The sequence below is a fragment of the Exophiala aquamarina genome, assembly GCF_000709125.1.
Source record: "Exophiala aquamarina CBS 119918 chromosome Unknown aczIA-supercont1.4, whole genome shotgun sequence".
NCBI lineage: Eukaryota > Fungi > Ascomycota > Eurotiomycetes > Chaetothyriales > Herpotrichiellaceae > Exophiala > Exophiala aquamarina.
Window position 1 is genome coordinate 1391110 of NW_013550584.1, and position 26357 is coordinate 1417466.

At 52.0% G+C, this 26357-nt stretch overlaps 8 protein-coding genes across 8 annotated transcripts; 1 reads left to right on the forward strand and 7 right to left on the reverse strand.

Annotated features, from left to right (window-relative positions):
* Window positions 1-280: 280 nt before the first annotated feature.
* Window positions 281-1576, reverse strand: A1O9_05616 (uncharacterized protein; the record flags this gene model as incomplete). The annotated part of the gene is made up of 1 exon (XM_013404834.1): window positions 281-1576. The coding sequence occupies one exon, from the start codon at window positions 1574-1576 to the stop codon at window positions 281-283; it is 1296 nt and encodes a 431-aa protein (XP_013260288.1).
* Window positions 1577-2357: 781 nt separating this feature from the next.
* Window positions 2358-3935, reverse strand: A1O9_05617 (uncharacterized protein; the record flags this gene model as incomplete). The annotated part of the gene is made up of 1 exon (XM_013404835.1): window positions 2358-3935. One exon carries the CDS (start codon window positions 3933-3935, stop codon window positions 2358-2360), a length of 1578 nt encoding a protein of 525 aa, XP_013260289.1.
* Window positions 3936-6370: 2435 nt separating this feature from the next.
* On the reverse strand, window positions 6371-9784 carry A1O9_05618 (uncharacterized protein; the record flags this gene model as incomplete). The annotated part of the gene is made up of 1 exon (XM_013404836.1): window positions 6371-9784. The coding sequence occupies one exon, from the start codon at window positions 9782-9784 to the stop codon at window positions 6371-6373; it is 3414 nt and encodes a 1137-aa protein (XP_013260290.1).
* A 601-nt stretch (window positions 9785-10385) lies between these two features.
* A1O9_05619 (uncharacterized protein) lies at window positions 10386-12143 on the reverse strand (the record flags this gene model as incomplete). Its single annotated transcript, XM_013404837.1, has 1 exon — window positions 10386-12143. One exon carries the CDS (start codon window positions 12141-12143, stop codon window positions 10386-10388), a length of 1758 nt encoding a protein of 585 aa, XP_013260291.1.
* A 926-nt stretch (window positions 12144-13069) lies between these two features.
* Window positions 13070-16471, reverse strand: A1O9_05620 (nitrite reductase [NAD(P)H]; the record flags this gene model as incomplete). The annotated part of the gene is made up of 2 exons (XM_013404838.1): window positions 13070-16301; window positions 16356-16471. 2 exons carry the CDS (start codon window positions 16469-16471, stop codon window positions 13070-13072), a joined length of 3348 nt encoding a protein of 1115 aa, XP_013260292.1.
* A 1048-nt stretch (window positions 16472-17519) lies between these two features.
* A1O9_05621 (nitrate reductase [NADPH]) lies at window positions 17520-20171 on the reverse strand (the record flags this gene model as incomplete). Its single annotated transcript, XM_013404839.1, has 1 exon — window positions 17520-20171. One exon carries the CDS (start codon window positions 20169-20171, stop codon window positions 17520-17522), a length of 2652 nt encoding a protein of 883 aa, XP_013260293.1.
* Window positions 20172-21407: 1236 nt separating this feature from the next.
* On the forward strand, window positions 21408-22124 carry A1O9_05622 (uncharacterized protein; the record flags this gene model as incomplete). Its single annotated transcript, XM_013404840.1, has 1 exon — window positions 21408-22124. One exon carries the CDS (start codon window positions 21408-21410, stop codon window positions 22122-22124), a length of 717 nt encoding a protein of 238 aa, XP_013260294.1.
* Window positions 22125-23172: 1048 nt separating this feature from the next.
* On the reverse strand, window positions 23173-26117 carry A1O9_05623 (uncharacterized protein; the record flags this gene model as incomplete). The annotated part of the gene is made up of 2 exons (XM_013404841.1): window positions 23173-23318; window positions 23456-26117. 2 exons carry the CDS (start codon window positions 26115-26117, stop codon window positions 23173-23175), a joined length of 2808 nt encoding a protein of 935 aa, XP_013260295.1.
* Between the last annotated feature and the right edge of the window lie 240 nt (window positions 26118-26357).

Genomic DNA, 26357 nt, shown 5'->3' on the forward strand with positions numbered 1-26357 from the left:
GGGGGGGGGAATTTACCTTTGGTAGATATATAGCGCTTTTGTCATCATGGCAGTAGTAAAAGGCGGCAACGAAATTACTGGTGGGAGCTGAGCATTTCGCCCTGAGCATTAAAATGCCATCAGAGGGGCTATCTATCGTCATGCACAGCTATGCTTTACCCAAACAAACACAGTCTCTTTCCCGTATCATCACCTCGTCTAGGTATCATAACATCATGACGCATGGCGCAGGGAGAAGACCAGACGATTCTCGCATCGCGCTCTTGTCCGGGAGTTGCACTCACGAGTCCTCACTCAGCTGGCGGGCGGCCTCTTGCACTGCAGCGGCGAGGAGGGTCTCATTCGCCTTCCGCACGACATTCCATGAACCGTCGCGTGCGAAATCCCCACCATGGTCGCCGTCGGCAGGCCCATCCTCACAGGTCTGTGCGGATTTCAAGGAGAGTTTCAGCCGGCCTTCGCTCGAGATCGCGTAGGCGGCGGAGAGGATGCGTGATACCCGCATCGGGGGTTCTGAACGCGGCGCGTGTGCTGCGTCTGCTGAGGATTTGCCGGGATCCGGGTTACCGGGGTCTATGTGATTTGGATTTGTGGATGATGCGTGAGATTGAGAAGGGGCAGTGCGTTGGGTCTCGTCGGGGCCGAGAGGGAGGCTGATTCCCGTTCGTTCGTGGACCCATCTGCTTAGCACTTTCAATATGCTCTGTGCGGTGGGATCGTCCCGCCCCCTGCGTTCTCTACCGTCTCGACCGTCTCTGTCGGTGTCCAAATCGCGCAACGCCACCAGCACGCTCTCGCTCGGTACCTCGACGTCGAGCATCTTCAGGCTCGGCGCTATGGGCGCAGAGAAGCTGATCGAGAGTTTGATCGTGCCGAGAATCGCCTTCATGTCCTGCGGTAGCTGGCGCTCTGATGTGGTCTGTGAGAGCACGGCGTAAATACTCGATATATACCTCGCGAGCGTCGATGCCAGGAACGCAGGTGGCAGTTTGAGTGCGTGCATATCCTGGATCGCAAAGGTGCTGGTTAGATAGCCGTGGAAGGCCTTGAAGACTGCGGGCGAAGCTTTCGCTAACACGATGGCTGCGCTGTCCGCCTCGTCGGCTGTTCGTGATGAGGAGGAGTCGCTAGAAGCGGACGTCTTGGTTCGTTTGTTGGAGGTTCCATGCTGCTGGGCGCTGATGATGGCGAATCTGTAGGTCGCCTTGTCGTAGACCAACGACACCAGTAGGCCTCGTTCCAGTGCTATGTGACTATCGTCGAGGGTCGTCTCGTTGCGTTTGCGCTTTTGCTTCCTGCGGGGCGATGCCTCATCCCGGCTTGTCGGTGCAAGTCTCGTCCAAGAGACGGCTCGCAATCCACCCAGTTTCTCTCTTTCTTCTTCATCTTCGTAGCGTGGGCGATGCCGATCAACGAGGGAGTTTTGGAAGGCTTCTGCATGCTTCTCAAGAATGGGAGACCTGGATCTTGGGGATTGAGATGTCGATGGAGGCGAGGAGAGGAGAGCACGAAGTGATGTCGTTGGCGACGGGATAGAGTACAGGGTCCATGATGTATCGTAGATTGAGTCGTCCATGTCTATGGTGCGTTACGTGGAGATTGAGATACATATGAGAGTATGTGGAGTTCAGTTGTGCGATGTTGTGGCTGGCGGACTTGGACATAAGTGACGACTTCGAAGGGAGACGCGTTTTTGGAGATGCGGGGCACGCGTCACTCGTCACGCTCAATAAATGGAGACGACGTGGTCAAAGCGCGGACCCTTGATTTCTTTCGCAAGCTGTTTGTTGTATGTTCTTTTGACGACAGCTAGAAGAAGGGAAGAAAAGACGAAAGAGATAAGTACATGTCTAATTCTCGAGGGGGGATATCGTCCACCTGGGTGCCAGTTCCCACTACCCAGACACTCAACCAATATATACATAGTTCCCATGCTGAAAATCAAAGGCCATCTACCCTGCCAGCGAGCACCCAATTCCTCAATTCGCTTTCATTCATGCGGGCAGCAACCTCGCTCACGAGATATCGCAAGCCTGATTTTCATCTCCCTGCCGAATTCGTTCCCAACTCCTAGCTGAGGATATATGTCAATGCGCCATTGTTTGTGTAGGTGTTTAGTTTCGTAAGAACTCCCTGCCCCGCCCTCCGGATAAATTCGTTTCGTTGCAGTCGTTTGTCGCGTCCCGTCTTGTGCTCTGTTCCATCATGAGTATCCGCAAGCATGTTTCCGTATCCCATATTTGTCCGTATCCCGTATTTGGCCGTATCCGATACTACCATGATCAAATCATCCATCAACCAAACCAGTCATACCAGCTCGAACGCTTCCTTCACCCAAAAGACTCCCTTGATAAGTATTACGCCCTCATCCGCCTGACAGTCGGCCGCAACGTCCTTGAATTATCAAGAGCCGAGTATAACACGGCGATATGGCGTTCATCAACCTCGATTGTGGCATCGCCAGGCGCGAGTGCCGACCGGCCCTCGGGGGAGCGTCCGCCACTAGTGTTCGCACCCCAATGCCCGTTCCACGCGGCAAGGGTTTTCATCTCGCTGAGAAACGACACAGAGCGCAAGTTTCGGTCATATGAGGATGACGACTGGGCCGCAATGCGCTCATCATCTTTATCGTCGCTGTCGGTTGCATCGTCATCGACTTGAACATCGTTGAGACTTCGAGTGCTTGCATTTCGAGCCGCGGTCCCGCGAGAATGAGGACATTTCCTTGACGGGATTTGTTGTTGTTGTTGTTGTTGGCCGCTTTTAGCGACGAGGATCCGTCCGTCCGGGAGCGTAACCTGCTTGACGCGCGGTTTTCCTTCTTCCAGGTATGAGAGGAGGTTATTGGTGAAGACTGCGTTGGAATTGGAGCCTAGCAGGGAGAAATTTTGCAGACATTCCGGCGTGGTAGTATAGTAGGATTTGTAGGATGCATTTCCATACCTCCGACTTGTACCTGTACCTGAACTCGGGCCCAAGTCGAAGAGAGAATCCAACCAGGTGAAATCGGCCTTGGATTTGAGGATCAGAGACGAGCAGTGCTCCAAGGCCAGCTTTTGCAGTCTTGCTGGAGGTTCAGTCTCGTTCGTTCTTCGGACGGCATCACGGCCAATCTTAGTCCTCGGCGAGTAGTATTCTCCCAACCACTCGACAAAATCATGGTCCACACCTAGAACATTCCTGAGAGTGATTTGCTTCAATCGAGGATTCTGGGCTATCCATTTCCGCAACTGCACGCTCGTGATTCCAGCCCTCTCGAGGGTCAGGGTCTCCAAGGTCCCCAATTTCAGGGTTGCAGCGTGTAGATCGCCGAGGCCGGCCAATGAGTTCCAGACTGGGCTACCTTTCAAGAAAACGGGCGATGTCCAATAGTGTGCCGGCAGGCAAGTGTCGTGGATGTAAGGATGCGAGAAATTGAGGTGGAGATTTCTCAGACTGTCGAATGATGTTGCGAGAACAGTGGCCAGTTCGGGAGAAGTCAATTCGTAAAGATGAAGGCTGAGAGTTTGGATTTTGCAAAGGGCAGACGTTGAAAGGACCGAGCATGCAAGCTTGTTCTGTAACGCGAACAGCTGTTCTCGATATTGCACTGGAGTTAAATTGGATGTTCGTGATATCTGGGCTCCTGCTTTCTTGGAACCTTGAAGGGAATGGGTGGGCAGCTCAGATGGAATGATGACCTGGTGGAGTGAAGGGGTGCCATCGTAGGCATCTGGATCGTCATCATTGTCGTCAAGATGGTACGAGTTGAGGAATGTCAGCACACCGTAGATCCGGCGAGGGAGAACGGCTAAATGGAGTGTCTGAAGTGCCAGGGTCGAAGTGGTGAAGTTCTCTTTGGATGTACAAGCAAATGAGAGAAGATTCGAGATTGGCAAGCATAAGAGGATCTCATGAAGGAGCTCTGGTGGGAGCGAAGATAGAGACAGAGACATTGCGGGTTACGTACCGCGTTCCCGGTCCCTGGAGTCGGAAGGAGGATATGAGAAGGAACTAGTCTTTGTAAGACATAATATGGAGTGAGAAGAATCAGAATTGAAACAAGTCTAAAGTATGGTCGCTTCATTCCTCAATACGGGTGGCAAGTAGAGGGGCGAGGGGCCGAAGCTCTTCCAGCTCAAGAACAAGCCAGAAAACCCTTGAGTGGGATACACGAATCATGGGCATCATCAAGTCAGGTCTAGCACGACAAGCTGACATGGATTTGCCCACCCAAGGCGACCGAACAGGGTGAGTTTTGACGGATAAATACGAGGGTGAAAACCGGGGACCCAGAGTACTGGGACTGGTTACACGACTCCACTTGGGAGGTTGAGAAGAGGCGACGAGACTGGGGTTAGAGACAAGGCCAGGGCGGATAGGTCAAGGGAAATGGGGTCTGGGTCCATGGCTCCATGGCTCTATGGGACGGCATGAGTACTTCGTACCGAGCCGTGGGAAAGGGGAGGGAAGTGGGTGGGAAGCTCGATCCAGAGTTGGGATGGAGGAGCAGAGGAACAGAGAGGGGAGAAGGCGAGAAGGCGAGATGGGACAAGGAGTGGTGTCAGTGGTCGTGTCACTGGTGGGATGCTCAGGCCGACAGGGGATGGCGAATATGCACCATGGACGTGGATATTATCGACAGGGTCTGCAGACTCTGCACGAGACACAAGATACTGGGTGCGCGTACGGAGTACGAGGTACTCCGTACGCGAGCAAGAGTGAATGGAGAAGAGAGCACAGAGCACAGAGAATAGACAAGAGAGAACAGGGGGACTCGGTGCTCCGTCCAAGGGAAGGTATCCGCAATTGGTACAGAGCACATGCGACATGCTCTGATGGGCAGGTGGTTTGAGGCGGGAGACTTGGCCTTCCCAATTGATTCTAGTGATGGAACAGGGAATAGAGGACAGAGGCCAAAATAGCGAGAAATGCTTGAGCTGTCACTTGCCCTTTCCGGATATCATTCTTGCTTGCCTTATGGAGTACTGGTACAGTAGGGAGGAGTACTCCGTACGTGTCGTGCATACAGTGCATCCGTCCAAAGGAGGGCAACCCCGAGCCAAACCTCGGTACCACCAACGAGGGAAGTGACCTACTCGCAACTTAGCAAGGCGAATGGGCATGGAGGCACCTGGGCGGGCACCGAGGGGGCCACCTACGAGGGCGCCCAGAGGGGGTGGCACCCAGGCTAACTCCAAAGAGCAAAAGAGGGGCGGCCCAAGTTCACGGATCGCTTCGACGGCAGGGGCGTGTCCAATGACTTATGTAATACCCTGCACCTGGGCCTGCGACTGCACCTGCGGAATGCAGGAGCCTCAGAGCCCCCCTCCCATTCGAGCCTCGAATCTCGGAGGGCAAGGCGGCTCCCTTGAGTGGATGGGCGGCTCCCATGCATACGAGGCTCGGAGAAACTCATCCAACATCGCTCGTCCTTTTAGCGAGACCCTTTTTCTTTGACATAAAACGACGTATTTCTGGGGCACGGCTTGGAGGGCGGGTGATCTGCCGATGCATCTCTGAGTGGTCGCAAGCTCGCAAGATGTACCGGCCCGGCATCCGTGAAGCTCGAGGAGTGGAGTTTGATGTACAGCTAGTTGTACCGTATGCTGTTCCAGGGTCAGACTCTCAACGTCCATGCCAATCCTCACCTACTGGACCTGTTTACTCCGAGGTCTTTTTGGGGCAAGCACAACGGACGGCCATCGGAAGTTCAGAATCAGAACGCTCCTTCCATCGGATCACTCCTTCCTTGGCGCGTGTGCGTGCTGCCCTAAATAGGTTAGAGGCAGAAGATGTCTTGTCTTTGCTTGTATCGGTTCTCTGTTTCCCATGCCAGTGCCAGTGAGCCATTACCGCCTCCCATTCCCTGGATCATTCCGATCCCTGTTTTCTTTTCCTTTCTGTTTGAAGCGTGGAGCGTCCGAGACATCGTGTTCCAGCTGGTATACAGTACGAGGACTTGGCACACCTAGACCTCACCATGTGGCCTCATATCTGTAATCTCACGGCATCCGTCAAATCTGTGCCAGGCCTGATATTGAGACCTTATGTGCTCAATGTCGTGGGACTCGAAAAGGCCTCTGGTGCCTGAACCTCGCCTCGCCCACCTGCCCCCCTGCCGCAAACCGTGCAACCCAAGTGCGGTGGAAGCTTCTTAGTATGGAGTGCAATCCGGGTCAGTTCAGGGTCACTCGGTAACAGATTCCGTGGTAGACTATCAATAGTTTACAGAACCTGAAATTGTTTGTTTGGTCACTCACCGCTGACGTCGTACACCTAGGGTCCTATGTACTGGTATATGAAGAATAGCGCTGCAACATTAATTTGACCCAAGATACCCAAACACGCTCGTCTCACTGGGTGGTCCACAACATCCTAAACCAGACCATCAAAGAGCTAACCAGATGTCAGCCTCATCGACATTCTGACTCAAGGGTACTGCCGTCGCCTCATCGGACTTGGGCTCAGCCTCGTCATGCTTGCGTGTGGCGCCCACCTCCTGATGAAGACCAGTGGTAGAGACCATCGCAGCACACTCATCAGCCAACATCTTCAATTGACTTTTCCGATCATCCATAACTCGACCCCAATGCTGACGCCATGATCTCTGGATCGACACCGCCGCTCTCGAACTTCTGGACGGGCCAAGTAGCCTGGAGCACAAAAATGCCAACGCAGCCGTCACAAAATCCTGATCGAAGACGTGTATCCGCTTTGATGATGAGTCCGAATGGCTGAATAACCCAGCAAATTGTTCGCTGCACCCTAGCCCCCTGAGTCGTTCAGATAGGTGTTTGCGGCCGGTCGATTTCTGACCAATGGGCATGATATACGGCTCGTACTCGTCCACAATGCTCTCGAATACACGTCCATCCGCGAAGCTTGTTGTCATATTTTTGACCAGGATGCCTCTCGTCTTTGCAACCACTTGGGCCCACAATACCAACAGCGCCTTGTACCTTGTATGACCTGTCGCTTCTCCACCTTCAGGGATAGTCAGGAGACAGCCTTTCCAATCGTCTGTGCTCTCGTTCGCTCGACGAAGCCTTTTAATCTCTCGTTCAACATCGGCCCAGTCAACCAGTCCTCCCAGACCCCACGTATTCGTTAACCCCCAAAGAAGTTTGACAGTCTTTTCCCGAAATCCATCCACAATATCTTCTGCTGAGATATCTTGCATCAACGTCGCCATGCCTTGGATCTTGTGTAGTGCATTCAACGCCACTTGTACATTGTGTAGCTTCGTGGCTCGACTTACACAGGGGAGTTTGAGTTGTTGAGACAATGGCCGCCAGGGCCAATCTCGTTGCGGTTGCTGTTGCCGTTCCCCATCCTCATCCGACAGACAATTCTCGCTGGCAGGAAGCAGAAACTCGACTAGTCTTGTCAAGCGGACCCCATCCCGCAGGTCAACAGCGAGATTCTCAATCTCATAGCTATACTCCTCCAGTGGGTGTTGAACATGATGTACAGTATAACCAATATGACCTAGTGCCCGGCTGGGATCTCCTGCGCTTGGGCTGAGCATCTGAAACAGCGCTTGCAGCAGACTGGCCGATGACTTGTGGTTTGATGATGACTGGAATAGACAACCACCAATGGTAGTGGGTGTGTAATCCAGCAACTTGATCAGCATGAGACTCCGTAGTAGGGTTCGTTGGTACGACCATGAATCATGGGCTGCGTGAGACAACGTTGAGGCCGCTGCTTCATCTGGTGCTCCATCCTCATTGCGTATCAAGAAAGCCTCGATGAACCTTCGCAACGAATGGCGCCTCCGAGTACTATGATTAGTAGTGGAGGGCATCTCCTCGTGACTGTCCCTCCTCAGAGAACCGGATGGCGAGTCTGACGGCGATGATGATGCTCTTCCTCCACACTGACGACCAATGACGACTTCAAGCGCGGCTCTCAAATATCCAACATCATATGTCGTAAGCCACAGGTCCGCAAACGCTCTGCGCTTGCCCACGTCACTGTTCAGCTTCGCTGCCCCCGCCAATGCCTCCGAGGGCACACGGAGGCCGCCGTACAACAGAGCTCCTTGCAGCCGCTTGAAGAGCATTACATTCTCGGCGTTCCCGTACAATTCAAGCAGCCTGATACGCAGCAGCATCCCTTCTGCAATCACTCCTCGCTTTGATGCAGACGCGGATGTCTCGAAGAGGTTGTTCACCAGTTGCGTGATCGCTATCTGCTGGTGGTTCAGCCAATTCTCCTCGTACATGGCTGGCGTTGCGAGGTCTTCTGTCAGGAGAGGATATGCCTGAGTGAGTGGGATAACGCCAGATTTGATGTTGATGTTTGGGAGGACGAAGCGGTTGGGCACAGCAGGTTTCTTTTCGGATGTGCGCTCTTGCACCTGTGGTGGTGGTGCTAGGAGCCTGGTTCCGAGAGAATGAGATGGCTTCTTTGCCATACCTCTACCTGCATCGTTATGAGTGGCCGCGGGCTTGAAACAGCCGGCATCCCGACCCAACCTCGAACTCGTACCTCTTGTGCTGCTGCTGCTGCTGCTGGGTACGTTTTGGTCCATTGCCTTGCCCGAGGAGCTTGCAGTAGGTGCGAATAGCCTGGGCCGCTTTACTTCCAGATTCACAAGGCTCAATTTCGCCATATCGTCTGCCAACGGTCGAAGCTCTCCATCTTTACTGCTCTGCATGGTCGCCATAATAGTTGACGCTCTCCTCGCTGGTGCTGGCTTGGCTGGCTTCTTCATCATTTCCTTCTTCCCATCATTATCCTGTCTCCGACCCTGAACCAGACCAGGCGGTACATTCTCCTTCCCCTTCCCCTGCCCAACCCTATCTTCCACCTCAGCAGCCTCTTGCACCGGTCTAGCCACGTTCTGCAACGGCCCTCCAAGTCTTCTTGGTGACGCAGCAATTGTGAACTGACGCCGTGATGCTGACGTAGGCGCCCTCGCCCTCTTCATTGCCATCTGTGCGGCAATCCCAGTTATTTCCGAGTCGGGCACACCGGCGGCCTCGACGATCGCGCGCGTGTCCAGGTCCTTGATCGGGCTGAATATTCCCATGTACATGCTCGGCATCGTCGTGTCTTCATTCGGGATGTAGATTGTGCCGCGCCGCGCGGGTTTTAGGATTTGAGTCGTGTTTGTTGTCATACCCAAGTCAATGACCGTGTCGTCCTCTGGTAATGACGAGAGCTCCTGCTGCTGCTGCTGCTGCTGGTGGCCTCTCGAACCACCGTCAGGCTTGACGAGCGACCGCCGCAGTGGAGCCTGTGATATGGGCCTGCGAGGCCTCGGAGCACCTTCACGTTCATTTGCGACAATTCCCGGCTGTCCCTCGACATGGACACCAACGTTCCTCGACGACGGCGCAAACGACACTCTATGCGTCGGGCGCTGCGGCGGCTGGGCAGTCGCGCTTCTCCTGGCTGGCATGGCCAGCGTGTTCGTTGCAGCAGCAGCAGTGGCTGGGATGATAGCCCGCTTCCCACTCGAAGCTTGCTGTTCATCATCATCGTAGATAGTAAAGCCGAGCCTAGTCCCAGTCCTAGTCCGATTCCCCTTCCCATTGCCCCTTCCTTGCCTCCTCGGCCGCACGCCTGTCATCAACGACGGTCGATCAAACGCCGACGTGAATTCAATATTCGCCGTCGTGTCACCGTCACCACCACCACCGGCATCACTACAGATCGAATTGTCCCGCCAATTGGCGTCGGGGAAACTACCGTGCGCCCTTCCTGCGGTCGCTGCCGCCCTCGTAGGCGCTGCAGATCCTGTGATCAACGGACACGGCGTCCCATTGGGATTATATTTGTGTCGTTGTGTCATTGTTGAGGTTGAGATCCGAGATTGAGATTCGTCGTTCATTCCGCCCCACCCCTTTTTGCTAAGATCTGGTTTGACAAGCTATGGACGCGTCAATTGGGATGTATTACAAAATCGCGCGGTCGAGGTACAGGTTCAGGTGCAGCGTACAGGTCCCGCAAAACGCGAGGCCCGTTGTCCGGGCAACGCGGTTCTTGGCTCGCGTGTTCGCGTTAAGTGGCTGCCCTGCCGTGAGTCCGCGGTCTGCACAGGTCGAGATCCGTGACGGTGGCAGGGGTTATTTGCGCATGAACATTGATATCGACAGTTCAAGATATTGATTGTATTTTCTGTATGGAGGACACACAATGTTCTTTTGCAACGCCCCCAAAAATATACATATATCTACATATCTGAACGATATGTCTTATTCAGAGTCTCTAGCCCCCATCACAAAACGCCCACGCTATGCAACGATACAGCCACTGCTAAAATGCTCACTACTGTCCTTTTTATATCCATCTTAGAAAGAGGCGCAGGTGAATTTCTTCCCCCACAACCCCCCTCTTTTTTTTTGGCATATCATCTCCATAAATACATGTTCAGCTTTTTCTTTCCCATGTTCTTACAACTCATCCCTGGTAGGGAAGTGGAAATCCCACGATCGAGGCGGCACGGGCAGCCCGATCCAGTAGTTCCAGAGCCGGTTCAGCTCCATGACCATGATGGCGGCGAATTTGAAGGGCATTTCGTACCAGCTTTTCAGAACCATTACGTAGGTGCGCCAGACGAGGTTCCACTCGTCCCTGAACTCTTCGGAAATGGTTCGAGCAGCGCGTTGCGGGTGCTCGGAGCTCTCGTACGGGTCTTGGTCCAGGTCGACGTCCTCGTCCTCGTCCTCGTCATGCACCGTGTCAGATGCCTTTTCTGTTTTCTCTGCAGCGGCTGGCTCTTTTGCCTGGGGTATCGGTGTTGTGGAGTCAAGAACGTTGTGGTCACCGGTGTTGACGGCATATCGGAATCTCTGGATCGCATCCAGACTGTGACTGACGCGGCCCAGAGTGTTGACCAATGCGACCAGTTCGGTTCTCCTCAGATGTGGATTTTCACCGTTCTTTTTCTCATCGTATTCGAATAGGATTTTCAATGCGGCGCCGTACCCCGCGGTCTGCACTTTGCCCCATAGTCGGCATTTGTCACATCCGACACAGTCCATGAGACGAGACACATTCCGAAATCGATTGCGGAAGTCATCCTTGAGATCGATCACAGAGGGATCCTGAAACATGACAGACTCGTCGAACGTATTTGGCCCAGATGCCGCTTTGTCGGCCAATGCGAGGACCTTCTGCTTGGTTTCGTAGTCCTGATCTGGATCTCCGGAGCAGAATGTGTAGGACTCCAGGTGCTTCCTGACCTTCGCGACCGCACGTGTGAGGATTGCGTAGTTGAAGTAAACGTTGGACACCCGCTCGGGGAAGCCGTGGAGTCTCTCCTTGTAGCAGTCGAGATTGCGCACCCATTCTCCAGTTGTCTGGTTGAAAAAATCCCAGCACAAGTGGGTCGAGATCGAAGCGTGCATTCCGCTCACGATTCGGTAAAATGCTCTTTGCTCGAGACATTCGTCGTCCAGAGGATACAGGTCATCCGTAGCATCGACTTTGTGGCGGCCGTATTCTTGGAAAATGTTCGCAAGGCTTTGGGCGGCTTGAAGTGGTTTCGGCTGCAGGGTTGCATGTCTCGGAGCCTTTGTGGAAAAGCAGTTCTCCTTGTAGATGGAATCCCAGACCTGGCGAGCACCCATTCCAGAGTAACCGGTATATTTTTCGGTGTTGTTGACCAGACTGACATAGTCTCCTTTGCCGGCGGCGCCCTCGTCTTCAGGGATACAATAGTCTCGCTCGTCGCACTCGTCGTCGTCTTCCAGCACACAGCTTTCATCGACATTCTCTCCCAGCTGGTACTGCAAGGGCCTGTTCTTGGGCCGCTCTCGTTGCAGGGCTCGAGGGGGGTGTTTGGCCCTCGCCCCCTCCAGTTTGCTCAATTCTTCCGCTCGCCAGATCATGGGTATTTCGCTTTCATCTTCTATGGTGTCGACCGCACAGGCACGGTTCCCACAGAGGGAGTTCTCGTCGCTCCAGAAAGGGCAGACTTTGTTGTACAGGTTTAATCTATAATAGGCGAAGAAGTCGGTTCGTTGGGTCAGCTCCTCAAGCGAGGGAGCCAACTGGGCGTTTAAAGTCTCGAGGTCGGAATATGAGGTGCATGCATCGGTAACGATTGAATTGGGGTCTATGGCGCACTGCGGCTCGGCTCGAACGCAATGTGGTCGGAGGAAGACGTAGAAGGCGAGGAAGAAGGGTGAGGCGTGTTGTAGGCGCATGTTGGCCTGGCGTTGGGATGTCGTGGAGCAGAACAGAACAAACCGGGCTTAGCAGGAAGGGAACCAAGTGAACGGTCGAAATGGCTTTTACAAAAGAACGGCTGAGAGGATCATGGACTAGGCTTGGGAGAGTAAGAAGAGTGAGAAGAGTGAGAAGAGTGAATGAATGGATCAGTCCATGCGTTCAGTTTGTAAGTCGATGCAACCGAACAAACTGGCCACATCCTCCGCATAAAAAGGCGATCAGGGCCGCCACGCAGGGAAAGGATTGGCTTCATCATAATTACTCGTACGGAGGTACCAAGTTCTCCGTAATAGTGCATGCGTTCATTATTATCATCATTATTATTCAACCCATTCTTTCATCCAAGTTTCATTGGGGAATCGGCTGCGGCTGAAAATAGAAACGTGTTCCCTTTGGCCGTTCAGCCACACTTCAACAGTATACGCAGGACTCCGTACACCACTCATCATTGAAGATCAGCCCGAAGGCGATCCTCCCATGTTCTAAGTGTCACCTATTGAAACCAACAGATGGCATGCTCATCTCACATTGTTCCAGTCTTCCGATGCACGGGAGCAGACTTGGTCATTGATCAGCCCATCATCCTAATGGTCTTCACTAATCAGAAATTAGGGCTCACGCCACTCACGTGCCCCTATGTTGTAGGTTATCAATACGAGGCGCCTCCTGAATTCCCAGCCCCTGGCGAGCAAAGCCATCAGGGATGTGGCTGTGCCCTCCAAGTCCATTGGAATGCTTGGATCTCATCATCTCATCATCTCATCATGTCATTATGTCATTTCGAAGTCGTATGATCCATCTATGTACTGGAGCTATCTCATACCTTGCCCACACCCATCCCAGCCCGATCCACGCTTATTTGGTATACACGTTGCTAAAACACTTTATATCCTGTCCTTACCTACCAGTCAATCCTCCTTTGCGCTGCAACAGCCACCGTGCGAGCGTTGACATTGCCAGTTCCTGGCATCGCACCCATTGTCCGTGATGCCCTCAACCCTTTATTGAGTCCAAGTTTCCTGTCCAGACTTTCAAATGGTTTGGGTCCTTCCTCTTTCTTGACGATCCATTTACTTGTTCCCAGCACCGCATCCATCTCCTGCACGGGTGGTAATTTGAGATAGACCCAGCCGTCGTCCCGCTCTTCGGCTTGGAACGTCGCAATCGACATGCTGGCGTCGTTGGAGCATGATCCTGCGCCAGCGTCTTTCTTCTCGAAGTCGACTTCTCCATTCAGTTGGAAGTTCCGTTTGTGGTATGGGCAGCTGACGTAGAGTTTGCTGTCCTTGCAGTCTAGGGAAGAGGTCTCACCGACCAACCCGTCGGACAACCCAAAGGTTCGCTTGTGCGGGCACATTTGTTGAGATGCGTAATATTTGCCCTTCAGCTTAAACACTGCTAGCTGCGTGTCGCCTCTGATCACTGTCTGAGAGGATCCGGTGTCAATCTCTTGGAATTTCTTCGCTTCGACCATTGGCTGCCACGACAGACTGCTCCATCTTGTTCCCTTGAAGTTGTCGAGCACCGAGTCCGCCGCCCAGTACGCTGGTCTAAGTTGTCCTCTTTCCTCAATTTTCTCCACCGCAGGCTCTTGGGTCTCGGATGAATTGGCGAATTGTTCAAATGCCTTTCTTTTTTCTGGGTCGTTGACTGTCTCGGTCCATTCGCAGAAGAATGTCCCTACAAGCTCTTGCATTTGCTTTTCCAGTTCGGCGCAAATCCCCAGTTTGTCCTCGAGCACCACCTCCCGAAGATATTTGATGCCTCCGGGAAGCTGCTCCACCCATCTGGCAGTTCTTTGCAGCTTGTCTGCTGTTCGAATGTAGAACATCAAGTAACGGTCGAGAATCGGGACAACATCGTCAGGAGGTACGTCTTTCGCCAGAAGCTCAGAATGCCGCGGCGTCGCTCCACCATTGCCTCCCACGAAAATGTTGAACCCCTTCTCCGTGGCTATCAGGCCGAAGTCTTTGTTTTGTGCTTCGGCACATTCCCGCACGCAACCGGAAACACCACCTTTGATCTTGTGCGGGCCTCGGATTGATTTATATCGCTCTTCAAGCCGGATTGCCATACCGACCGAGTCCCCAATTCCAAAACGACACCATGTCGTCCCCACACATGACTTGACCGTTCGAAGTGACTTGGCATATGCATGACCTGACTCAAGACCGCCAGCAACAAGTTCACTCCAGATATTCAGCAAGTCTTGCTTTTTCGCGCCGAACAGATCAATACGTTGGCCACCGGTGATTTTCGTGTATAAGTTGTATTTCTTTGCAACCTGGCCAATGACGATCAGCTTATCGGCGCTGATCTCCCCACCAGCCACGCGAGGCACAACCGAAAATGTGCCGTTCCGTTGGATGTTTGCGAGATATTTGTCGTTGGTGTCCTGGAGTCCACGCAGGGGCTTCTCCAAGATATGCTTGTTGAAAGAGCTTGCGAGGATCGAACCAATCGCGGGCTTACATAGCTCGCACCCAAGACTATTGGGATCGGTACCGACTTCCTTCATGACTTCACCTAAATTCTGGAGTCGTTTGACGTAGATGATGTTGTAAAGATCGGCTCGCGAATATGGGATGTGAGGGCACAGATGATTCAAAACTTCATTGCCCATCTCCTTCATGGTCTTGTTGAAAATGGACTGAACCAGCGGCATACAGCCACCACAGCCTGTACCGGCTTTGGTACATGATTTGACATCGCCGATGGATTTACAAGAGCCATCCTTGACCGCTCCGACGACGTCCCCTTTGGTGACGTTATGGCACGAGCAGATCTGTGTGTCGTCTGTCAAATCGTCGCCGTTGTCGTCGCCGTCTTTCGCCGCTCCAATGATGAATTGAGAAGGAGGCACATCCAGAGCTTTTTTGTTCTTGACCATTGGCACTAACTTCACATAGTCTTTGGTGTCGCCAATCATCATACCACCAAGCAGATATTTGCCATCCATAGTGAACAGATATTTCTTGTACACAGCCTGGAATGGATCCTTATATGTGAGTGCCTTGACAGCCGGTGCTGGTGGCCCATCGAGTAACGACTTAACCCTGTCCTGTCCTGCAACATCTTTCTTCTCTTCTCGTTTGACATGTCGTTTAGGAAGGTCTTTAGGCCCATCCCGGTCGGCGAAGAAGTCGCCAAAACTGGCTACTTCGACGCCCAACAACTTCAATTTCGTACTCAAATCTGGTCGCTTGAATGTTCTTGGGGCGTGGACTTTGGCCTGGGTGAGATTGAATGAAAGGACGTCGGCCTGCTCGACGCCCGGAGCGATGAGACCAAAGGTCTGGTTCTCCCAACTCGCACATTCACCGATGGCATAGATGTTAGGATCGCTTGTCCTCAAGTCGTTGTCGATGGTGATACCGCCCCCTCGATCGGCACACTTCAGACCAGCCTTCCGCGCAAGCTCGTCCCTGGCTTTGATGCCAATAGCAAACATGATACAAGTGCAGTCCATCTGCTCACCATCCTCAAAGATAATGCCTTTGACGGCATTTGCATCATCCGTCAAAATCTTGCCAACGCGTTTGCTGAGCATGACATCCAGACCCAAGGCACGGACAAGTTCAACCACCATGCCTCCAGCATCTCCATCCAGTTGTCGTGACAACACCCATCGGTTCCTCTCGACGAGTTTGACTTGTTGGAATTCTTCAAGATCCATCATGGCTTTGGCAGCCTCGAGTCCAAGCAAGCCACCTCCAACAACGCATCCCGTTGTCCCCTTCACAGTAGAGGAGAATGCTATCAGGTTCTCTAAATCTTCGATTTTTCTGTAAACGAATACCCCCTTTGCATCGTGACCAGGGGTGTGCTTTGGTAAAAGAGCATCTGATCCTGTTGCCAAGACCAAAATATCATATGAGACAGTGTCGCCTTTTGAAGTGACCACGGCTTTTTCTTGAGGCTTGATCTCGGTGACAAGCGTGTTGAGATGATAACTGAGAGAGCTTGCCTCGTGGCCCTGGTACCAAGACTCGGGATTGAGGTAGAGTGACTCGACCTGTCTGTGTTGGAAGAAGCTGGTGAGTCCGACTCGGTTGTACGCGAGATGGGGTTCTTCGCCAATGACCACCACATCATATTCCTTGCGCTTTGCATCCAGTTTCAACAATTTCTCGCTGGGTTGGAGAATCAGTAGCATTCACCTTGTAAAATTGACAACGCCCACTCACACAAATGCCACGCCAACCATTCCCAGTCCAACAACAACGACCTTCTTCCTCCGCCCAGCGGATGCTGGCACGTCACCAGTCACATCTGCGGCCTCCGGGGCGCGACTGATAGCCATACCAGGAGATGATGTCGCCCAAGACATCCTCAGCACTACCTACGCATATGGTTCGTGATTTCCCGCACCAATTTCAAGCTGCCGGCCAAGGGAATGGTCCTGAGAGTTAGAACGTTAAACAGCCTTGGGTGGTATTCACGCAGGAAGGAAAACAAACAGGCAAGCGTAAAAAGAAGTCTACGAAAAGGAAAAGAGAGGAAGTAACCAAAAGAAAATGGCAGAGATCGGAGCATGTCACTTTCCTTTGGAAGATGCCCCAAAGCGGGCCAACCCATTGAGTCCGCGGACCTTGGATACTATCGCATTGTGAATATGCCGACCAACGGAAACCAGCAAAGATGGCTTATCAACGAGGCTCTGCCACGCCCGCGGGGACGTCGAGGCCACACGAAAATCCGGCGACGATTCAAGGTGTGTACGAGGTATGTAGATCTGAGCTCTCCACCAGCAGAGCAACCAACAGCCAGGCGGAAAGGATCGGCCAATAGATAAGAGTCCATTGCCATTCCCTGATGTATATGGTATTAGCAAAAGACGATCGGCTGGTATTCTGCGCATCGTCCATCTTTGTTGAGACCCGAGCGATCTAGCTTTCTCCACGGGGAAACAACTTGTCGGTTGGGTGTGGGTTTTGTGTTGTTGAAACGATGCCGGGTAGAGATAAGGAAATCATGGTGGATACAAACTCTGAGTGGCCGAGAAAGGCCGGTGAGATAACGCGAGGCTTGGCCCAGATCTCAGCCACCGGTGGTCTTTTGGAACGGTATTGTAATTTGTAATTCACGCTGTATTGTCATGAATTTCATTCTTATTTGATTTTCGAACAACGAGGCGACAAAGGTTGCCTGCCACGTTAGGGTTCTACTGACGCACCCATAACATTTGCTCGTACGTTTTTCATCATTTGATGTGTTCATAATTCGTGAGTCTCCAGTCTCTTTACACACATAGTCAATCGACAGTGCTATCCACGCCGTACCAGGCTCTTATGCAACATTCTTATAGTACCAGTTCCGGACAATAAATCCAAACACACAGGTACAGAAACTCAGAAAAACATCAGTTGGTCCTCCGTCCAACCTTGTTCCAGCAGCGCCTTGTGCATTGTCTTCTCCAGCGCTTCAGGACCACAAAGTAGTACCAAACTTTCCTCAGTTCTCGTAATATTGTCTTGGACAAGCTGGCCCGTAATTCGACCACGAAGACCCCTCCAATCATCCGAAGGCTTGGTGAGCGTATGCAAGATCTTGCACCTATCACCATTGTCTTGCTCGAGACGGTCCAGCTCCTCTTTGCACAAGATGTCCTCGAAGAGGCGATTTCCATCGAAGATGATACATTGCGTCGTGTCTTCCGGGTTGCGGATGACTGCCCGAAAGACCTGATAAATCGGGGTGATCCCACTACCGCCACATATCATGACAAATGATTTGACAGTCCGTTCTTTGCCCTGGACCAAGCAACGACCATTTCCGAGATATTCGAATTTGCCGATAGGACCTTTCATCTCTATGAAATGGCCGATGGGAAGGGCATCCATTGCCTGAGACATTTTCCCTCCTTGACTCTCCTTATTTGCAAAGTAGACTTTCACAAGCATGTCCATGAAGCCCTTGTCATTGATTTCCGATATAGGGGTATAGCTTCGAATAATGGCTTCTCGAGTTGCAGGGTCTCGCAGTCGTACCATGAGATGTTGCCCAACCGGCAAGCCAAGACGCTGCGCGTCGTGTTCCAATTTGTACGTGAAAATGCGTGTGTCCCAAGAAACGGTTTTCTTTCCATGTAAAATGGCCTTCTTCCATACTTTGGATTGCAAAAAAGTCTCGGTAGGACCTCCCGATTGGTTCGTTTCCGAGTCTCCTTCACTCAACACATTTTTTGAAGCTTCATCCAGAGATCCAATATGATAGGTTGGCATCATTGCCTTTGCGGTTTCACTGTGAATAGCCATGAATTCCTCAGTGGAATCAAGACCAGCAGCTGAAATAATGCTCTGAGCTCCTCCTGGGTGGCCCGCGAGGAATGCTGTACCATCATACACCTCACCATTAACCACAAACCACGGCTGTTCCTCTCCACCGTGTTTTCTGAGCTCATCGATGGTGATGGTATTCTTCAAGCCCTCCTTGACCATCGATATTTCTTTTGGACTTTCAGTTGCGGTCACTTCCTTATCCTCTCCTTCCAGCTTTTCACCCCAGAAGCCATTGGCCAAGTTCCCACCTGCCTTCTTGACTCTCTCCATCCAGCCACCGGGCAGCAGAGCTGGCTGTGTGGGATGTTCAAAACGCAGGTAGTCTCCCTCCAGAGAGATGGTAACGCGGAACCAGGGATTATTCATCATACCCAAGACGGACCAGTACATATCTCTGGGCTGGACGTTCATACTTTCATCCATGGCTCGCACAAACATATCCTTTGCAGCTGCAAGTTCACTTGTGGCTAGATCGATCGACCAGAAACACCAACAAAAGGAAGTCTCCCGCCATGACATATCCAAGCGACCGCCATATAAATCTTTTTCAACTTCGCGATATCTGTCCTCAGCATATTCAATATTGGCTAGTCTCCACGTCTTACCCTTGTCAAGAGATATTTCGACACGAGTGATACGTCGTCCACCACCACTGTATGCATAACCCCTGGCTCTGTATCTGCTGGGGGCGTCAGATAGGCAGAATTGTTCTTCGTGTTGAGGATAACAGATGGCGGAGTTGGGACTCAGATCATAGATAGCATATCTCTCATCGGTCCACCATCTGGGGTCATTCGCCGATTCTTCAGGGGATACCATGGTCGGTAGAACTCGATTATCGTATATATGATACCAATTGTCGCTTGGTGCGTCCGTGACAATAAGCTTCTTCAGCCACTTGACAGATCGACCACCAATTTGACCAGGAATGACGGCACGAAGTGGCTTGCCATGGTCGGGCCGTAGCATCTCGCCATTCATTTTGTAGGCAAGCATGAAACCTCTATTGGGATCAAGAACCCAGTTAAGCTTCACAGACGTACCATAATACCCGTTTGGAAGTTTATCCGCTCCCTCCATGCAGACGTACTTTGCCCTCCTTGTAGGCTTCGCTCGTTTGATGACGTCGCCCATGATCACACCGGTAAATAGTGCAGTCGATAGTCCAGCAGCTCCCCAAGAAAACCCTTTGCTCTTTCGTACCATGTTTTGCTCCTTCCGTCGATTCCCGGCACATACCAGTGTGATGGGATAAGTGACCTGCTCATACTCGCTCATGAGTTGACGCATGTTTATGGTAATCGGTTTTTCGACGAGTCCCTCAACAGAGAACTCCCAATCTGGGATATCCTCATCCAAGACTTGTGGTACTGCTCCATGGTTGCGAACATAGAACAGTTCTGGGCTGGTGAGGAAGCCTTCGTTGAATAGGGCGGTTAGTGGTGCTTCAACGTTGAAGGGATGGACGCCAGTCAACCGAATTAGCCTGGGATCTCGTGGCACATGGCTGTCGGGGGTTTTGAGGTCGATGTCTAGAGTCTCGGTGGGAATAGTCGTGGGCGGTGGCAGGGGAATCTCAACTGTTTCGTCTTCTGCGATTGAGCAGCTCTCATCTGTGGCTGGTGGTGAAGGGGGTGCTACTCCTCGGATAAGTTGCATGGTATCCTTCACAGCGACCTCGCTTATATGGACATTCTCAGCCTTGACGCTTGTAGAATCCATCTTGCTTTTAGGTTCTACACGAAGTAAAGAGACGACGTTTTGCCCGACTAGCACCACATCATTGGAAAAAGGCGTCCAAAAACAAATAAATTAAGCAAATGCGCGAACAAAGGAGAAAAAAAGGAACCATCACGCCCATGGTGTGGTCGTACACTTACCGTGGGTGGATCGCAAAACGATAATAGGCTCGATGGCACGTATGACGTGAATATCTTGTCACAGTCAAAGATAAAACCGAGCCCAGATCGGAGCTGCAGTGGCTTTGAAGATCCGCGGGATGTAAATGAGGGCATGAAAGCGAGGAAATATTGTACCATCCTCTTATCTATGGGCCTTGAAGCAGCATCCCGAATTTGTCCTAGAGTGGATTCGGGGTAACTCTAGTACGGGTATGGTCCCGTCAGACACGGGATTTATTGGTCCGTCAATGTGGACTCATGGCCATTTATCTCGCCATTTGACCCAAGCGGTGGCAAGAAGGAACAGAGAACGGTGGAAAGGCCTTAGGGCCAAGAAGGAGGTGTATTTGTCCAAGAGATATTTGCATATTTTGCGTACTGGCGTGATCCTGATCGTGCGGAGATATGGCTGGCCATGAAGTCGTCTTATGGACACCCCAGGGAGAGGAGATATGTGACATGACCACATCACATTTGATAGTACAATGTATCCTATATTCGTCGGCCGGCATATGATCCTCGCTTTGATGTACACGTCTGTGTCATCGCAAGACATATATACGAAGAATGAGTCGATTGTGAGAGCCAGAGCGGTCGACTCTTGGGACCAACCACGCGGAATATCCTGCCAAAGAGGAGTCTGCCATAGGATCAGATCGAGGCTCTTCCCTAGGGTGAAAGGGATAATATTGTAGGGCTCGATGATCTTGATGAGCATCGAGAAGAATGGTCAATTACCTAAGAAAAGTGCCTTTGGAGAGTTGAGATCTCCATGGAGTTGGAAGAGTTTCGGGTGGAGTCAAGCTCGCATTATAAGTCACGTGTATTGAGCGCCTAAGCACCGTAACTAAATACTAAACCCACTAGTGGCACTGGCAAGCCAGTACGTACTCATAGCCGTTAGCTTGCAAGGGTGCCAGGCCGAGGCTGTGGGCGAGCCTCGTCAACTTTTCCGCTCGCTTCACGTGCGGCCGAGATCAATTGTGCCAGCACCCATGGCCATTCTTCCCCTACCACCAACTCCTCCTCATCACGATCCCCCTCCCTAGCTCTAAGAATGCCTCGAATCAGCTACATGAATGTAGGGGGGCGCTTGAGACCAAACCAGACGATAGTCAAAGACATCAAAATCAACCCACAGATCCGCGAGCTTCTCGAACGGCCGACCTGGTCCGTCGCATCTCTCCTTCCACCTCGAGCACCGCCGACAAACCAGCGCTCTACACCGCCGGGTACCGCAGCTGCCGCTGCTGCAGCGACGGCAAGCTTCGTGCAATTCCAAGAAGACACACAAGAGATCACAAAAGAGAAGCTGCGGCACCTGCTCAAACTATCCGCATTGCCTCCGCCGAAAGACGACGCCGAGGAGGAAGAAATGCTCTCAACGCTGCGGGCACAGGTGCACTTCGTGAAGGAGATTCAAAAGGTGGACACCACGGGCGTGCAGCCGCTGGTGTCGATCCGCGACGAGACGCGCGACAATGTCTGGGCCTCGATGATGACGGAGGAGAAGCTGGAGGAGTTTTTCAAGCAGGAGGAGAAGGTCGGCGTGAATGGCACAATCAGGAGGAGACAGAAGCAAAACATTCCTCTCGTTGGCAATCGCGGTGCGGAGGCCAAAGCGCATGATATCGTCGACAAGCCGTTCTCCATGTCCAGAGGAGACTCCGAGCAGGGGAGGCGGATCGGCCAGTATTTCTACGTCAAGAGGTCGAAGAAACAGGACCGGGCTGCTGTTGCCGAAGAAGTCGAAACGTGCGCTGATCCAACTTGAGTCTTGTGCTCTCTACTCCTGCCGGTGGGGGGGACAAACCAAACCCCTCCAAGAACGGGTTGAGTGCTCCGGGCGTGAACAACAGATCTGCTATTGAGATGCACTGAGCGGTCATTCTTACAGGTAGAGGACGTATCACAGCAGTCACCAGCCTCAGCACACTCCCAGGCACAGCCTTGTTGGGTTGTTAGGGTAAAGCAGAGCAAACACCTCTTGCGCAATGCGATCGCGACACCACGCAACCGTCACGAGCATTAACACAAATCGACGTTATTATTTGGCGACAATAATGCTACTACACTATTCCACAAGGCCGTACCAGCCCGGCCTCGAAATGAAATCGCATCGGCGCTTCCTTCTTCCTGGGAACAAATCCAGCCCGGAAGGAGAGGAAGGAAGGTTTGGCCAAATCGGCGGCGGTCAATAAATCTTGCGGCCATGCCAGCAGCACTAACTATCACCATCACCATCAGTATCACTACCCCGAGACCAGAAACAAACTGCCGTCAGTAGGACTTGTAATTCTGTTCCCCATTTTGTCTCAACCAGATAAACCATGCGCCCGCAGCATGTTCATGTGCCAAAATCTCAGGTGTAGGTATACATATAGATATATATTCGCCATGCGGTTCGTCTGCCTCAGCTGAAACAAGCAAAAGTCAAAAAGACTCGAGAGCCCATCACGTTGTGCATACGTTTGTAATATCGTGTATACAACCTCCTTTTGCATCCAATGGGAATAGGAGAGCCTTCCAAAATATTATCCTGATCAAACCGACCGAGTAAAGCATCAATGAGATGCACACAAAAATGCGACTACACAACACTTTGGTTATATGTCAATATACCTCGCCGATCCATTCTCTCTACGCACGAAAAAGGGCGAGAATTGGGAGGCATTTAGGGAGAGCACATCAGATAAATTGTACAATAATTCGAGCAACGTCTTTCCTTCAATCACGCGTTCAGACGACTAGGGCATTTACTCCCTTTATTCTATTCCTTTCCCTAGTGCCTTTTTCACACACGTGTCTTCTTTTCCTTCTCCTTACAGTCCAACGGCTATCATCAAGCCATACCCAACGGTGACGATGACGCCGAACGCGAGAATAGACGCGGGGACACCTCGGGTTAGGAAGTGCTTGACTTGCAGGTACCGTACACCGGTCTCGGGGACTTCCATCATGATTGCGGCTTTGAGGAGATGGTCAGTGAATATTTCGGTTGTTGATAGTAGAGAAAAAGAGATGGAACGCCAATCAGGGGTATTGCTTTTTGAACGCCTTCAAAAAGAGAAAGGATAGATTAAAGAGGGGGAAATGGAGACTTACTCATGTTCGGGAATCCACTAGTTGGCAAACCCATTGCGGCACTGCACATCAGGGCACTACCCATGACGAGCAGGTTAGGGTGAGGTTCGGCCATATTGGCGCCAACCTGCTGGACGAGGGGCAAGATGATAAGTGCGGCGACGGTATGGGAGATGAAGGTGGCAACCACGAGGATCAAAGAAGCGAAAACAATGAGCACCCCATAGACGCTCATCCCAGCGACGTTGTCCGTGATACCCTTGGCGATCGTATGCAGAAGACCAGACGAACTGACGGCACGGCCGAGAGACAGGCCTCCAGCGGCGAGGATGATGATTGTCCAGAGAAAGTTGTTGAAGTCCTCTTTCGTCAGGATGCCTGTGCCGAAGAACAGAATCATCGGGATAATTGCGATCACGCCCATGTCTCCGAAGACACCTTCCAGTTGGTGCGAGGTGCACCAGAGCACGATGGTCACGAGGGTGACGAAGATGATGAAGTACTGCAATCCGTTGAGCTTGTCTTTCATGGGCCGGATAGGAACGATGGTGATGCCTCGGCCGGGTTTGAATGTTACAAGGAGGAGGAGCCAGATAAGAATAATAGTGATGATGCAGACTGGAAGCGCGATAAAGAACCATACTCCCCAACTTGGGTTGGGCTTCATATTCTGTAAAGCGATGATATTCTGAGGCGAAGCGATGGGAGAAGCAGCGCCGCCGATGTTGGAAGCTAATGCAATACCCAAAATGAGAGCTTTAGCCATGTTGCTGTCGGCGGGGAGATTGCGTAACATTGGCTGGATGATGCTGAAGCACAATACAGGAGCAGCGACGTTGGAAATCCACATGCTCAGAAACATCCCAACAAACATGTTGGTGATCAAGACGGTTCGCGCCTTCGTACCGGCCTTGCTGAGAACGAAAGTTGCCATCATCTTGGCAATATGGTATTTGGAGAGAGCTGCGGCGATAGTAAAGCCACCTAGGAGTAGCATGATGACTGGCGTCCACATGGCTGCGAAGACGGCCTTGGTTGCTGCTTTTGAATCCAACCGTTGATATGGCTTCTCCTCGGTCCGCATGATTCGCAGCACCACCACTAGGAACGGAACCATAAGTGACGTGACAAACAGAGGGATAACTTCGGTGGCCCAGAGTAAGGAAACAAAGACTAGCATGGCCAGGCAATTCTGCTGTTCTGGTTTCTTCATAATGGGAACGAGCAGAAGGACTAAGAAGATGGCCAAGATGGAGACCAGGGCGAAGAAAGTCGAACTGAACAGCCACCTCGGGCAGCGATATCGACCGACAGGCGTCTGGAATTCCTTGGTATCCACTGTATCACGATCTCCTTGTAATCTGGCTTGGGAAGGGTCCTGTGCGCCACCCAGAAGAGTCTGTCTGATGCCGAAATTGGCAGCTTGTGCTTTTCGCTCGATACCGATCATTTCTCGCCAAACGGTATTTCTCTCCCAAACGACATGTTCACGGAGATGGAGACGAAGTTCTCTACGAGCCATATTCTGGTCACCCTTCGTGACGATCTCAGCGTAGACCTTTTCCACCTTATCAATGTTCTCGTCGAGACGTTTAATGGTGGTATCAAGGAAGGGGTACGAACGATTAACGACTTTATCCATGTAGCTTTTCCGAATATCTCTGTCGCACACCTTGTCGAACTTTTTGGCGGCCTTTTTGAAACCGGTTTGGTTGAGCTGGATGAAGGACTTCAACTCAGCTAGCGAGACGTACAGGCTGATGATCCTCTTCTTCAAGTTGATGGCCGAGTCATATAGAGCGGATAGCTGGCCAGGGTCGGAAGCATCCAATTCCAGAGCCAGACTAGGCCTCCTCCTGAGAAAAGCCGACTCGGCTGAGGAGCGCAGGTCTTCTCGAGATTCCGACATGGCGCCATTTGCGCCAGAAGTGTGTTCTGAGCCAGCCCAAACGCTCTTGCTTCTCGGCTTCGTGGGGGGTTTCTTCTTGATCATATGGGCGCTGTCTTCGGCATCGCTGTCGCTGTCATCATCTTCAGGTTCCTCCTCCACACTGATACTCATAGTGGAAGTCCTCCTCTTTCGCCGGAAAGGCACGTTGAATATGCTCTGTGACCTCGAGACCTTCCTTCGATTTTCGAGGTCGACCACATCCTCCATATCAATGTCTTTAGTTTCGTTCTTGTAATTTTCAGCATCCTTGAGCAGTTGATCGAGCTCGCCAAAGATCTCAAGTTCTTTCAAGCGGTAGAAGGAGCAGACCTTGTCTAGCTCGGAGTCGAGCATGCGCTTGAAGGTGGTATCAGGGTCCAGCTGCCCATTGAGCAAAGTGGTGTTTTCCTCATCTTGAACCTCGCCTGGGGGCTTGTTGATCTGCTTTTCGAGAGTATAGATGAGTTTCTTTAGGTTGCTGTAGGAGATGTAGTTGCTGCTCCAGTCCGGCACCGCATTGAACTGGATACTGTGGGAGAACTTCATGGCTTCTCGTTCGGCGAGGGTTTCAAGTTTCTGAAGTCTTTTCCCCCGCCCTCTGCGATCTCTTTCTTTACCACGGTCGGGCTGAAAGGTGTCTAGCTCGATGGAAGGACCAGCTGCGGCGCTGGAAGGCGATAAAAGGGATGGATGACGATTGAACTGGGACTGGCTACCGGGAGTGTTGCGAGGCTGAAATCCAGGCACTGGCATTCGACATCAAGGGAGCGGCCTCCCCAGACATAAGAAGGGTGGGCAAGTTTGAACAGACCACCAGATTAATTTCGTTCGGAATGGTGGGCAGAAAGAAGCACGGGTTGGTGATGATGATAGTCCCCGATGAATTGGGGGTTGCGTGGCGAGATGGCGGTGGGTTTTTCGGTTGCTGCCATCTAAGGCTCTGCAATCATGTGTCAGAACTCAGTATTTCCATAGGCGATCACGGCGACGAGA